This window comes from Plectropomus leopardus, chromosome 2 (genome assembly GCF_026936395.1).
Source record: "Plectropomus leopardus strain MGB_pleo_1.0 chromosome 2, ASM2693639v1, whole genome shotgun sequence".
NCBI classification, from domain to species: domain Eukaryota; kingdom Metazoa; phylum Chordata; class Actinopteri; order Perciformes; family Serranidae; genus Plectropomus; species Plectropomus leopardus.
In genome coordinates this window covers 3,158,949-3,171,487 of record NC_142177.1, presented here as the reverse complement: position 1 = coordinate 3,171,487, position 12,539 = coordinate 3,158,949, and the positions used below count along the sequence as shown (strand labels likewise).

Genomic DNA, 12,539 nt, shown 5'->3' with positions numbered 1-12,539 from the left:
TCTCACTTTATTTTAGTCAAGTAGCTGCATTCAAATACGATCGTAAGAATTGTTAAAAAAGACTCAAGTTGCTTTATTAATTTATTTTTTTCAATGATCCTGATAAAGCTCCCATTACATGTATAGGGTTTCATTTTATTCCTGTCAGATGAAATTAGAACAAATCTGAATATGGAAGCTGTCTTTTCATCCGCTTAGATAAGGATATGAATGTCTTAGTGAGATCCAAGCTTTAGAGAACACTGTTGAGAGAGATGGCTTGAGCCTGACAGGTTAACCCTCTGAAAACTGGATTGACATCAGTTTTCTAGTGCTGCGTTCAGACGCTTTTATCATCATTTAAACTTTCAAAAGCTGAGCAAACTGGTTTGCTTTCTTTTGAAAACATGGGACAATGAGCAACTTTTAACTGTTCTGCAAATTGCAATAAATTGGTAGCTTTGAAAAATTAGGGTTTTTTTAGAGGAGAGTGTCCAAAAAATGTTATTTCTAATTAACATAATTATATAATTTGAAATTATTTTACAAAATCATTTATATATTGAAGCACTTTTCTAAGGTTGTTTCCCTTTTTCCTTTAACTTTTCTTTTCTTTCTATTTTTTTAGGTATTTTTGTACTTTTTACTTTTTTTGGGTTAATTTTTGGGCCATGTCTTCTAAAGTTGCTTTTTGCCCTTTTCCCATGTTTTTGGAAGGTTATCAATTTGCTCAGGTTTCAAAGGGTTAAACATGACTAGATGGTTCCATTCAGGTTCTGTGTTCATGCACTGATATAATGGATAACATAAATTAAACTGATTAATTTGCTTTGGAATAATGTGTATTGAAAGCATCAAAAGCCCACCACAGAAATTGTTTCAGTTTAACGTCGTAATTGATGCTTATTTCCCCTCAAAGTCAACCTCAGTCTCTTCTACACATCTGCCCACCAAAGACGGACCACCAGTGCTCTCACCTGGCTCTGAAAATAGTTAATGCAGCGATTTAGCGAGAAGTATGTAAACGGAAATGACTCATTCAGCCTAAAATACACTAAAGCATCTGCTGATACAATAACAAGAGTCCACTGGGTGAGACGGGATCCAGGAGCTGCCTCTCTCTCACCACAGTTCACTTCGGACCAGATATGTCTCATGCCGGCTTTCACACACACACTCAGCAAACCTGCAGCAGCAGGCAGAATGTGGCCCACAGTCATTCTGCTGGCAGGAGCCGCGATTCTTTGATTTGAGGCTCTGCAGAAACATGACATGTAGGCAGGCTCTCAGCTTGCCACAGCATGTTGTTGTGAATTTGTGGATCTTGAGATCTTTTAAAGCTGCTGGGTTTTTTTGAACTTATGACAAGACATTCTTGCACAACCCTCATATTGCTTTTACACGTTCCTGTGCTGGCCCTGTAGGTCTGCCAATGCACTCACCATTCTGACTTTATACTACTATGTAATCTACATTATTTGTTCTCCAAGAAGCATCCAGACATAGATCATCCAACACGTTTTCATCCCCAGTCATCACATGTTGCCACCTAGCAGTGGACTTCAGCGTCTACATATTACGCTCAAGGTATACTTGTGCATCTGCTGTTGACGTTCTGGGGTTCTGCTACCGATGCTGGGATGTCAAAAGCACATGGTTAGAATTAGGCAAAAGAGGCACACAGTCTGGTGTAGAAAAAAACATCACATTCAAACAGGAAGTGTAGACCAAAGTTCGGAGTTTGTCAGACCCATCCACCACCCCTCCTGCCAGCCTTATAGGGACCTTAAATTATGACATTACCAGCGACATATCACGCAGTAGGATTAGTTCCGTCCAGCAGTGTTATCATCTTATACCAACGACTGCAAGGTTACCATGACCTTCACCTTTGACCACCAAAATCTATTGGGCTTATCCTTTGACGTTTGCGCCAAATTTGAGGAAATTCTCTCAAGATTTTCATGAGATATGGCTTTCACAAGAATGAGACAGATAGGTCACAGGGACCTTGACCTTTCACTTATGACCACCAAAATTTAATCAGTTCGTCCTTCAGTCTGAGTGCTAGATTTAAAGACATTTTCTCAAGGGGTCCTTGAAATATAATGTTCACAGGACAACCAACCCGAAAAAACATAAACCCTCCGGCATCAGCTACCACCCACGCAGGGCTTTCAAATATTCACAAATGTGTAGATTAATATGCAATTTAATTTAATTTAATCCACACCAAGACAGGTGACTGAATCAGGACTAAAGCTCAGTTATAAATCTGCTTTTATTCTTTATGGTACTCGCAGAATTGATGTAAGTCACAACAGAGTTTCAGTGTTCTGACTTGCAACCTTGAAAAAAAGCCAAACTGCCTCGCTAATTTGAACATCTACAGGCAACTCAGAAAAAGTGTAAAACCAAATAAATATATGAGAACTCTCAGATCAAAGCAGCATCAGCCGCTGCATTCTCTGCTTTGTTTGAAACAATCATTTCACAATGATCGCTTGAACATGACATGACATTTCATTATTGGACATATATAATGATAAACTGATAAACATGATGCAAACTGGATTGGCTTGTTTTGTTGTGTGTTTAAAGTTTTGCACACTGAATCTCTGTTGTGAAAATGGAATCAAAGTGAACATAAATGACTATCAATAAACAGAAAATGCAGAAGCGTATCCGCTTATCAAACAGCAACTACAGCAAATCACTTTGGCTTACAAGGCATTTGGTCAGTGTTTATATCACATAAATCTGGTTTGATTCATATTCTTTAACATATGTAACCATTTCATTCCCTGACATTTCTAACAAAAAAACAGCTTTTTTTCATTTAAAAAAGATGGCATTCTTTACGAGTAAAATCATAAACATTACAGATATTCTATACATTTTGGAGTCATACAATGGTGCACAGAAAAAAGGAAAATCATCACCCGCGTCAGCTTTAAGCATATTCTGACAGCATATGAGTTCAGTGCAGCTGTGTCACCCGGATTTATTTCACAGCCTAAAAATCACCACAACTCTAAAACCACTTTACATCAAATATCTTAGTCCATAAATATTTGGCAGAAACTTGACTTTGAGTCATGTTTATAAGGCATTGCAGCAAACTACATGAGCTCACTACTGTGTGCAGTATTAATACTGTCATACATTCATGTCTTTAAGCGGTGTAAAAATGGTTTGATTCAATCTGAAACAGTGTTGGGGTTGTTACTCCAAAAAGTAATATATTACACATTAATCATTACTTTTAAAAGGAGTAATGCATTACTTAAATTCAGGGCTGCAATGGTTCTTGCATGAAACGTTAAACTTTTGGTGCAGTTTGGCCTTTTGTTCAAACGACAACAGCATTTTGGGAGCCTGAAAAGGCAAACTTTTGAAACTGGGTTCCAGAGTGTGAGCGATCTTTTGAAAACAAGAACAAGAACAGTGACGTCACAGCCGCACTTTGCACGTGGTGTTCTTCTATGGTATGTCCTACGAGGTTACATCAACAACCACTGGCCTGGCATGCATACTACAGCGTTTTCGGTTGTTTTTGTAGATATGTGTACACAAGGATTGTTCTCACAGTGCGATCAAATGAACACAGATTTCTTCAACAACCTCAACAGCACTTTTTCAGTGGAAACAGCATCTACAACTCGGATTACATTTTATTAAAGTCTGTTTTAAGTCTTTAAATCAGTGGGCCCTTTCATACTGAAGGTAAATATAATCAAGGAACACATTTGGACACATTTGGATTTTATGGCCGCTTCAAAGGGAGGGAATCACCACTTTTTGTCTCCATGCTTTATGGTATATTGTGGCAAATAAATTATAATTTGGTGCTCATGGTTTTGTTGACGGCACGTTCGATTTTTTTTCTGTCCACTCATTATGCCAAAGAATCATGTAAAAGAAAGTAATGACATCATTGTTTGATGCATTGTTAAATGTAATGTGATTGATGACTTTGGAACAGTAATGCGTTACATTACTGCGTTTTATGTGATTAAAGTCATGTGTTACTTTGTGACACGTTACCCCCAACACTGAATCTGACTAATGTTTGTTGTTGTTACAGTTACAGTTACAAAGATAAATGTAGATATTAAAGAGCACATTGTGTCAAAATGTGATGCTGGTTATATTTTGGACCTTGTATTTGATTTAACCCTTTGAAACCTGGATCAACATCACTTTTCTTGTGTTGCGTTCATACACCTTTCACAAGAACTTAAACCTTTCAAATGTGATTTCTTTCCAAAACATGGAAAACAGGCAATAAAATTGCAAAAAAGGAGTAAAAGGTAACAAGGAAATGACCTGAAAGTTAACTAAAAGAGAGAGAGTGGGATTTAACTTTAATTTCATTTTTTCTTAAACCACATTTAAGATCGCAAATAAATCTGCCTTCTACCTTAAGAGAATCTTTAGAAAATTGTCAAATAACAAGGGAAAAGTATCAAGAAAACTAAATTAAATAACATTATAATCATATATTCAAAATGAGATTACAGGGAAAAAATATCACTATTTTTATGCGTGTGTATATACATAGCATATATATAGCATTTCTTTCTGGTCATCTCCTTGTTTTGCACTATACTTTTTTTCCCACCTAATTTTCTTGTAACTTTTTACTAATGTCTTGCTTATTTTGGGGTCTTTTCTGGTGAAGTCGTTCGTTGCCGTCTTTCCATGTTTTTCATAGAAATCAAGCACATTTGCTCAAGTTTTAAAGGGTTAATGCTCACATAAATGCAGACAAGCACATTGAATGTTTTCTCTTCGCTGTGTTTTTGTGCCTCAGTAGAAAATGTATGATTGTCCTGTGCAATGAATGAGCTGCTGCTATGTGATGGTATGAAATCACTACTGTAAATACCTGAAGCAGCTGTTATGGCACCCCTGAATCAGACCCGATGTTTAACTTCATAAACAAACTAAACTCCTGCTAAAACGTTAAAATGTGAGACCATTTTAAAAGGAACATATTGGCAACATGATCAGAATTTCTGCAAAGAAAAAAAGAAAGAAAGAAGGAGGTTTGTGGAGGACAGAGTGGAGCAGCAGGTGGAGTTACTGATCAGCTGAAGTCCCGGTTGGTGAGGATCAGGGGGGCCACCAGGGTCCAGATGTACAGCGCTAGACACACCCAGCTGGAGGTGATCTTCACCCACACTGCAGGCCACTTGCTGGTGATGGTGTAGTCTGCGTCAGGGCTGTCAGCAGCACGACAACAACACATCGTCAGTCATCAGCATTTCTCTGCTCATAATGCTGAAAATACATCTGTGACTTTCAACATAACCTGGTGTCTCCTGGAATCTCACTAGACGGCTTTAACACTTTCATTTATTAATTATGACTACCTCAGTCAAGATTTTTTAACAGGTTTTTATTCCTTTTAACCCCTAGAAACATAAATCAACATCACTTTTCTTGTGCTGCATTCAGACGCCTTTTACAAGTATTTAAACCTGATTTCTTTCAAAAACGTAACAAAAAAGGAAATTAGCAACTTGGCAAGAAATGTTACACTAACTGCAAGAAATTAGTAGATGTAGAAAATAATATTTAATACAGACTGGGGAAAAATGTCCAGGAAAGAAATATTTAGAATGTTCATAATTACATACTTAAAATGTGGTTATAGAATTATTATAATTTACTTTAAGTACTTTTTTCAAATCTTGTTTTTATAGTTTGTTTGTTTGTTTAACCTTTTTTTCTTTTCATTGCTTCATTTTTCATCTTTTTTTAAATTAATTTTTAGGTCATTTCTTGTACTTTTGACTAATTTCTTGCTAATTTTGGGGTAATTTCTGCTTTCATAGCTCATTGCCTTTTTTCCATGTTTTTCTAAAGAAACCAAGCCAACCTGATTGAGTTTTTCACATGTCCACCCAGGTGGATAGTGTTTTAGTTTTCAACTGAAGGAATATAAATCAGTAAATAGCCTCCCCCTTAAGCTTCTTGCTCCTCAAAACACTGTATGTATGTTTTCTGTGCGTCTGTCCCATCCCCCCTCTGTGTGTACGTACCACTCCTCTCAGTCGCATTATTTAGCCAATAAAAGATAAGTTGAAGACAAATAAAGTGTTAGTTGTGGTTTAATATGAGTAAAATCACCTTCTTCAGGAACTCCTAGCAAAGCAAAAACAAATCAACTGTTTAGCAGTGGAAGAAATGCAGGCATTTTTCTGTTTAAAATATTTGCCATGGCAGCAGCTCCAAATGTTTGAAACATTTAATAGTGTAATATTTTCCCAAAAGGAAACCATCAAAACAAACAATATGGATTACCCCAAAACAAGACATTTTAACCTAAACTCTCCAGCAATTAAACTCTCTTAAAAGCAGAAGGACGAGAGCACATCAAATCAGCCACAAGAGGGAGTGACCGTGTCAAAAAACGTCTCCAGAGAGACATAGTGGATTTTCAAACTCAATGCCATGACTTTTGAATGAGGAAATTTTTACTAAACCCTTTTTTATACATATATTTTTCACTATTGCATCTTTTTCCTTTTCCAATTAATTTACTATTTTTGCTCTAGACACATTTCTCATACTATCAACATTTACACACCACATGAGGTAAGATGTCATGTGACCACACAATAAGGAAATACTAATTTCTTATTATATCCCAGCACACCTGTGCAGGATCACAGCGCCCTGACGAAGGCTGCTGTGATGAAACACATCAGCAATTTTTTCCTACCTGTCTTTACTTTCCTACTCTTTTTTCTCTCTGTTACACGAGTGCCTGTACCTGCTTCAGGACCACTCTACCACATCTAAGTAAGCTGGTTCCTTTTGGCTCTGTTTTTTTTTTAAACATTTAACAGAACACACAGCACCTTGTCTTATAAAAATTAACTCCACACTTTGAGCACGCCAGTCTCTCACTTTTTTGCAAAAATCAAACCGTCTGAAAGGGGGCTTTCAGATTGACACCTGTCAGTGAGTGTTGTGTGTGTTGCCAGGTGCAGCAACAGCTTCCTATCTGACTGCTCAGTACCAGTTTGTTCAGCTGTAACTGGAAATGTATCCTGAGTTGTAAGATAAAGTGACTGACCTGTACCAGCTGGTGAGGGTCATCATAATGTAGAGGGAGGCCAGGAAGAGCATGAAGTGGAAAAAGGAGTAGCTGTACTGGACCATGTCCCGCTCATTGTCCTCCACCCGCCTGGGTCCTGTTGACTCCTCTGACAGGTCGGTGCTGCTGCCGCCCTCAGCCAGTATGGTGGAGTCTTTGGAGGCCATGGTCAGTTTGTTCACCTGGCTGGTGCTGGACGAACGAATGCTGAGGGCAGGACAAAGATGAATGGATAAATGAATACTGTAAGTTCATTTACAAATACAAACTGTGGTTTCTTTTACAGTGCCAGCCACAACATCTCATGGAAAAACAAATGACGACACGGGAACAGCAACATTTCTCACACTGATTGGTTGTTAGTTTATAACATTAAGCTACCCAGAGTTTGTTTTAAAAGATTCTTTTTTTTTTCAGGTTTTTGCCTTTATTGACAGGACAGCTTAAGCGTGAAAGGGGGAGACAGAGGCAATGACATGCAGCAAAGGGCTGAGTCTGGAATCAAACCCACGGCCACTGCAGCAAGGACAAAGCCTCTGTACATGGGGCGCCCGCTTTACCAACTGACCCACTGGGTGCCCCTAAGCTACCCAGAGTGGCTCCCAGTGATGACATTTTAAGAAAATCCTGAATTGCTTACTTGCAGTTTAAATGGCAAATGGACTGCATTTGTTTAGTGCTTTTCTAGTCTTCTGATCAAAGCTCTTTCAGATCATATGTCACATTCACCCATTGACAAACATTCACACATACATTCACACACTGATAGCCGATGCTACCGTACAAGGTCTCACCTGCTACTCAGTAATCATTCACACACACGCCATCTCCAATGGCGCAGCATCGGGAGCAATTTGGGGTTCAGTATCTTGCCCAAGAATACTTCAACATGTTGACTGGCCGGGGATCAACCACTCACCTTCCGATTAGAGAATGACCCGCTCTACCTCTGAGCCACAGCAGCCCCAAGTCTCTGGTAACAGTACTGGGCTGAGCTGTGAAAAATGTAGGTCCTGTGACAAAAAACATTTCTCCACAGTATCCCACAGACAGCCCATACAAATGAAATCCTTGTGGTCAAAAAATGAAAATACAGAAAATGTGTCTGAGTCACACTGACTGAGCAACAACAACGCAGTTAGATGCGGGCGATGGGGGGAAAATCAATAATCAGTTCTCTGCCTATCAGTGCCCACCCACGGCACGGCAACCACCTGACCAGAACCAACCGTGATTTTCATGTGACTATTTCTACACCTCATAGAAAGCTTGTGAATGAAGCTTGACTGTGAAATAGTTTACACGCAGCACAGTCACACTGTTTCTTATCCCACCCAGTGATCCTACCTTGAGTAGAGGATGCACAGGACAAATATAGCGAGCCCCACAATGCTCTGGGCGTCCCACCACTGCAGGTACGGGGACGTTGGGACAGGCTCCTCTGGCCCGATGATCACCACAGCCGTCTGGTTCTCTATCTCCAGGGGGGCCTCGGTGGGGACAGCAATCTGCTGGATGATGCTCAGGAGGCTGGGGTTACATGCTTCATCTGACGGGAGGAGGAAAAAAAAAACAAATGCCATGTTTAGATCTGTAGGTCAGTGTTTAAGGAAAAATGGTGAAAGAGACTGAGTCTGATGGAAAATAAGGGCCCCTTTTTGCAGACATATCTTCTTCTTCTTCTTCTAATGTCTTTAAAAAAAGACATTATTCAGGAGGCTAAACACTGAGAAGTCCACTCAAGCAGAGTAATCCATGACAGGATTGTGACTGTCAGCTAGCAGCACACCAGTCACCAAAGTTCTAATGTTAGTGCTATATTTATGAAATTAGCTATAGCTAGTGTTATTTTATTAGTCATCAGAAATGTAATTTGCAGGGTGTGCCTGTTGCTGCTAGTTGACAGCAGCAATTGTCCTATGGGCAGGCCGGATGACCATCACATCATGTACAGAAATCCTGTCATGGATTATTCCATTCCAGTGGATTTTTCAGTCCAGAAAGACAAGTCCTGCATAAACTATAACTACTGGAAGATGAAGGAAGTAAGAAAGGTTGGACACATTTTCCCTGTCTTATAAGTGTTTAATGTTAACAAAAAAACTCATTTTACAAGTGACAGCATGTTTACTTATATTGTAAATATTGTTTAACCCTTAGGGACTGCATTTTACATGCTTTTCATTCTTCGTTTTTTGACAATTTTGGCTGTGTTCGTGCATATGGCGTACATTTGGCAACATTGTGTATTTTGTTTAACCTAGAAATTTCCAGCTCATCTCCTACAACAAGTCTAAAATACATTGTGGAAACCAGATTGTTACATTCATACGTTTATTCATAATAATGTGCCATTGAAACCCATTCAAACTGCACTTTTTGATCCCACAGTCATCAAATTATAAAAACGTGCTCTGTATTCTGGGTGTCATTCTGGGCTTTTGCTTTGGAATTTGTCATTTTTACTGTTTTCCTGAGCAGGCAACTTCTGTTTACCCTGATGACACTGCCACCTAGTGGTTTCCCAGCATGCCCTTGCAATATGCGTGTTCATGTGCAGGTTGCAGTATATTTTCCATCATGTTATATAGCCTCCTCAATAACATCTTTAAAAAAAATGTAAGGTGTTCCCCTTTAAATGCATGTTTCTGGGGGAAAAAAACGTGAGCACAAGACATGAAATCCATGAAAAGTAGCTTGAAAGTGACACACCATTCAAAATCTATATTAATGCTTTGTGTGTGCTTCACATTCTATTGAGGAATTAATTCACTACAAATTACTGCTAGCACAACATACATCATGTGTGCTGAACAGAGTAACAAAAGACCTTACTAACAAAAGCAATAACTCATGGTCATATGACCTAAACAGGATGCTATTTCTTTAAAATGATTATAACAATGCATAACAAAACCAGAGACAAACACGTCATCCTGCTTTGTGTTTGGAGCCAGTGGATGGCAATATTTCAGATGACCAGTAAACATTCTCACCGGGCTCATTGGTCATGGCAGACCAGGTCAGATACATGGTGTAAAGGGTGATAATGGAGGACTGCAGAAGACCTGAACGTGCCTGAGACTCCTGGGGACACACACAGATAAAAGAGAAATCTGTAAGTTTCAGGCTTGAAAAACTCCATGATTGAGCAAACTCAGTTCAATGATGAAGACTCTAACTAAGACTCTAATGTGGCTGAAAGTACGGGAAAACCCATCAATCCATCCATCTATGTATCCATGTATCCATGCATCCATCCATCCATCCATCCATGGCCAGATTAGATCAATAATTACCAGTTGTACCTGGCTAAAAAACCATTAACGGGAGGAGTCCAGAGTGAAATTTGCGTTTCCTAGGATAGCGAAGGAATGACCTGCCCTCCTCTGCCTCTGACTGGCTTATAATGACATTCTTATCCTTACCAGTCTCACTCCTCCTGCCTTAACATAACCATTACAACCAACTAAGGCAACAAGTGCTAGCAACTCAGAGGAGGAGTTGGGTGTGTCATGCCTTCACTATCATAGGAAATGCAAATTTGTTTCCAGGAGGATCCTGATAAGAAATATGAACCACCTCAGCTGGCTCCTTTCAACAACATCAATTCCCATCGGACCTAGATGGATGGTAAATTGATGTTGTTTCCACCTCAAGAGCATGTCACATTTTTGGCCTTTTCATCAAACATCTGCTTTTGCTTGACTGAATGTTTGACACTGCAGAACAAGTTTCTGTCCTGTACCTGAACTTTATGCAGCACAGAGACAACAGAGGCCACAATGCAGAGTAACATGTTGAAGCTGATGAAGAACTTGTTGAGGGCGCATCCATCAGGCTTGGTGTAGAAGACGAAGCACAGAACGATGGCGATTAATGACATGGTGTAGTTGAGGATTGTGACCGTCAGCAAAGCTGAAAAGGGAGAAAAGGTAAATAGCAGAAAAAAAATAGCCCAAAACATACATAAAGAGGTATATAGGACATCATTTTTGTTTTATTTGAAATGTTCAGTCCCTGCACCAAGAAATTTTAAGTGTTATTTCAGCTGTGAGCAGTTTTCTATTGTGTACTACATTGTGGATGTGTTGTGTACATCAACACCACACTGAAAAATCAAGCAATTTCACTCAATAACTCAATAACAATGCACTGTATATTAGTAATGGTACCTCATATTGTTGTCAAAAATATTGATTTATTGCTACATATTGGTTCTGAATATTTTTACCGGTTTCAAAACTCATTTTCCACAGTGGATTACATCGCTACCAGCTGAGCTTTATGCTCTCTTATTGTTAAAGCCTCTGGAAATGTGGCTTGAAATAGTAAGAATGCACATGAAAATAAATGTTTCCAACCATTAGAAAAGCAAGTTAAAAATGGCTCATTTTGAGGATAATAGCATTTCTCCAGACTGTGTGGGCGTGGCAGATCAGGTTTTGATTGACAGCTCCTTGGATCCCACCTATGTCAACTGTCTCTCGTCTCCGCGATGACAGCCATGGAGCAAAGCAATGTCGGCGTGGTACAGCTCAATCTGTTGCAGCCCTCTGACTCTGGCTGCGTTCCTAAATCCAATCTGAAGCTCTGCACTAACATGAGAGAGCTGCTGTTCAAAGCCACAGATCATTTTATTTCTTTGTGAATTAATGTGCGGTTAAGTTCATCATATATTCACTCCATTTGGCGCTTTGCTGCTCCTTCTCCTCAGACAGACTGCCCAGAGTGCCACCACTCAGAGAGAGTCTTTCCGAACGCACCCTCTGAACTTCCAGAATCAGAAGATTCTCAAAATAAAACACATCACTCGTTCACTGAATGGTGAGTTTACAAACTGCTTTGTTATGATATTGCTTCAGCATACAGTTAGCATAACGTATCACATACAACACGAGCTGAGATGCACCCGTTTGTTATCAAAATGAATGCAATGATAAATGATGGCACTGTAGGGTTAGCTAATGCTAGTGCCATATTAATAATTTATTCTTATTTAATTGCTTTCCTATTTGCCACATACTCACTGGTGACCATCTGTGTAATGTTGGTAAAAGCCAGGTAACACACACAAACACTGCACGCTGCACTTCAAACATTACGTTAGTTGAAGACTTAACAAGATGACATTGCCTCGTCTGATAGTGTTACATCAACAGTACTGAAAGTAGCGCTGAGGGATTTCAGTTTGGCGTGTTAAAGTAGTATCAACTGACAGCTGACTTTGATTTTTTGATTGGCTTTATCCATATTACGTGATATGGATTGGGGGATAACCACGCCCAAATTAACCCAACTTCAGAAAACTGTGAAAAAAAAATAAAATTACAAGAGCAGTATAAAACCCCCACTTTTGCACGTGCACGTGAAAATGCGTGTGTGCTCCAAGCTGTGGCTGAGACGATTCTACATGAACTGAAATCGGTGGAGTGTTACAGATAAAATC

The 12,539-nt window shown here is 39.2% G+C and overlaps 1 protein-coding gene across 1 annotated transcript in view; it reads right to left on the bottom strand.

Moving 5' to 3' along the window:
• Window positions 1–2,242: 2,242 nt before the first annotated feature.
• Window positions 2,243–12,539, bottom strand: part of serinc3 (serine incorporator 3) — a 35,162-nt gene continuing 24,865 nt past the window's right edge. The window contains exons 6-10 of the mRNA XM_088083002.1: window positions 10,839–11,008; window positions 10,087–10,177; window positions 8,438–8,639; window positions 7,070–7,297; window positions 2,243–5,207 (exon numbers count right to left, since the gene is read on the bottom strand). Of these exons, the coding sequence (XP_087939128.1) occupies window positions 5,072–5,207; window positions 7,070–7,297; window positions 8,438–8,639; window positions 10,087–10,177; window positions 10,839–11,008 (827 nt within the window). The 3' untranslated portion in view covers window positions 2,243–5,071. The remainder of the gene's footprint in view (window positions 5,208–7,069; window positions 7,298–8,437; window positions 8,640–10,086; window positions 10,178–10,838; window positions 11,009–12,539) is intronic.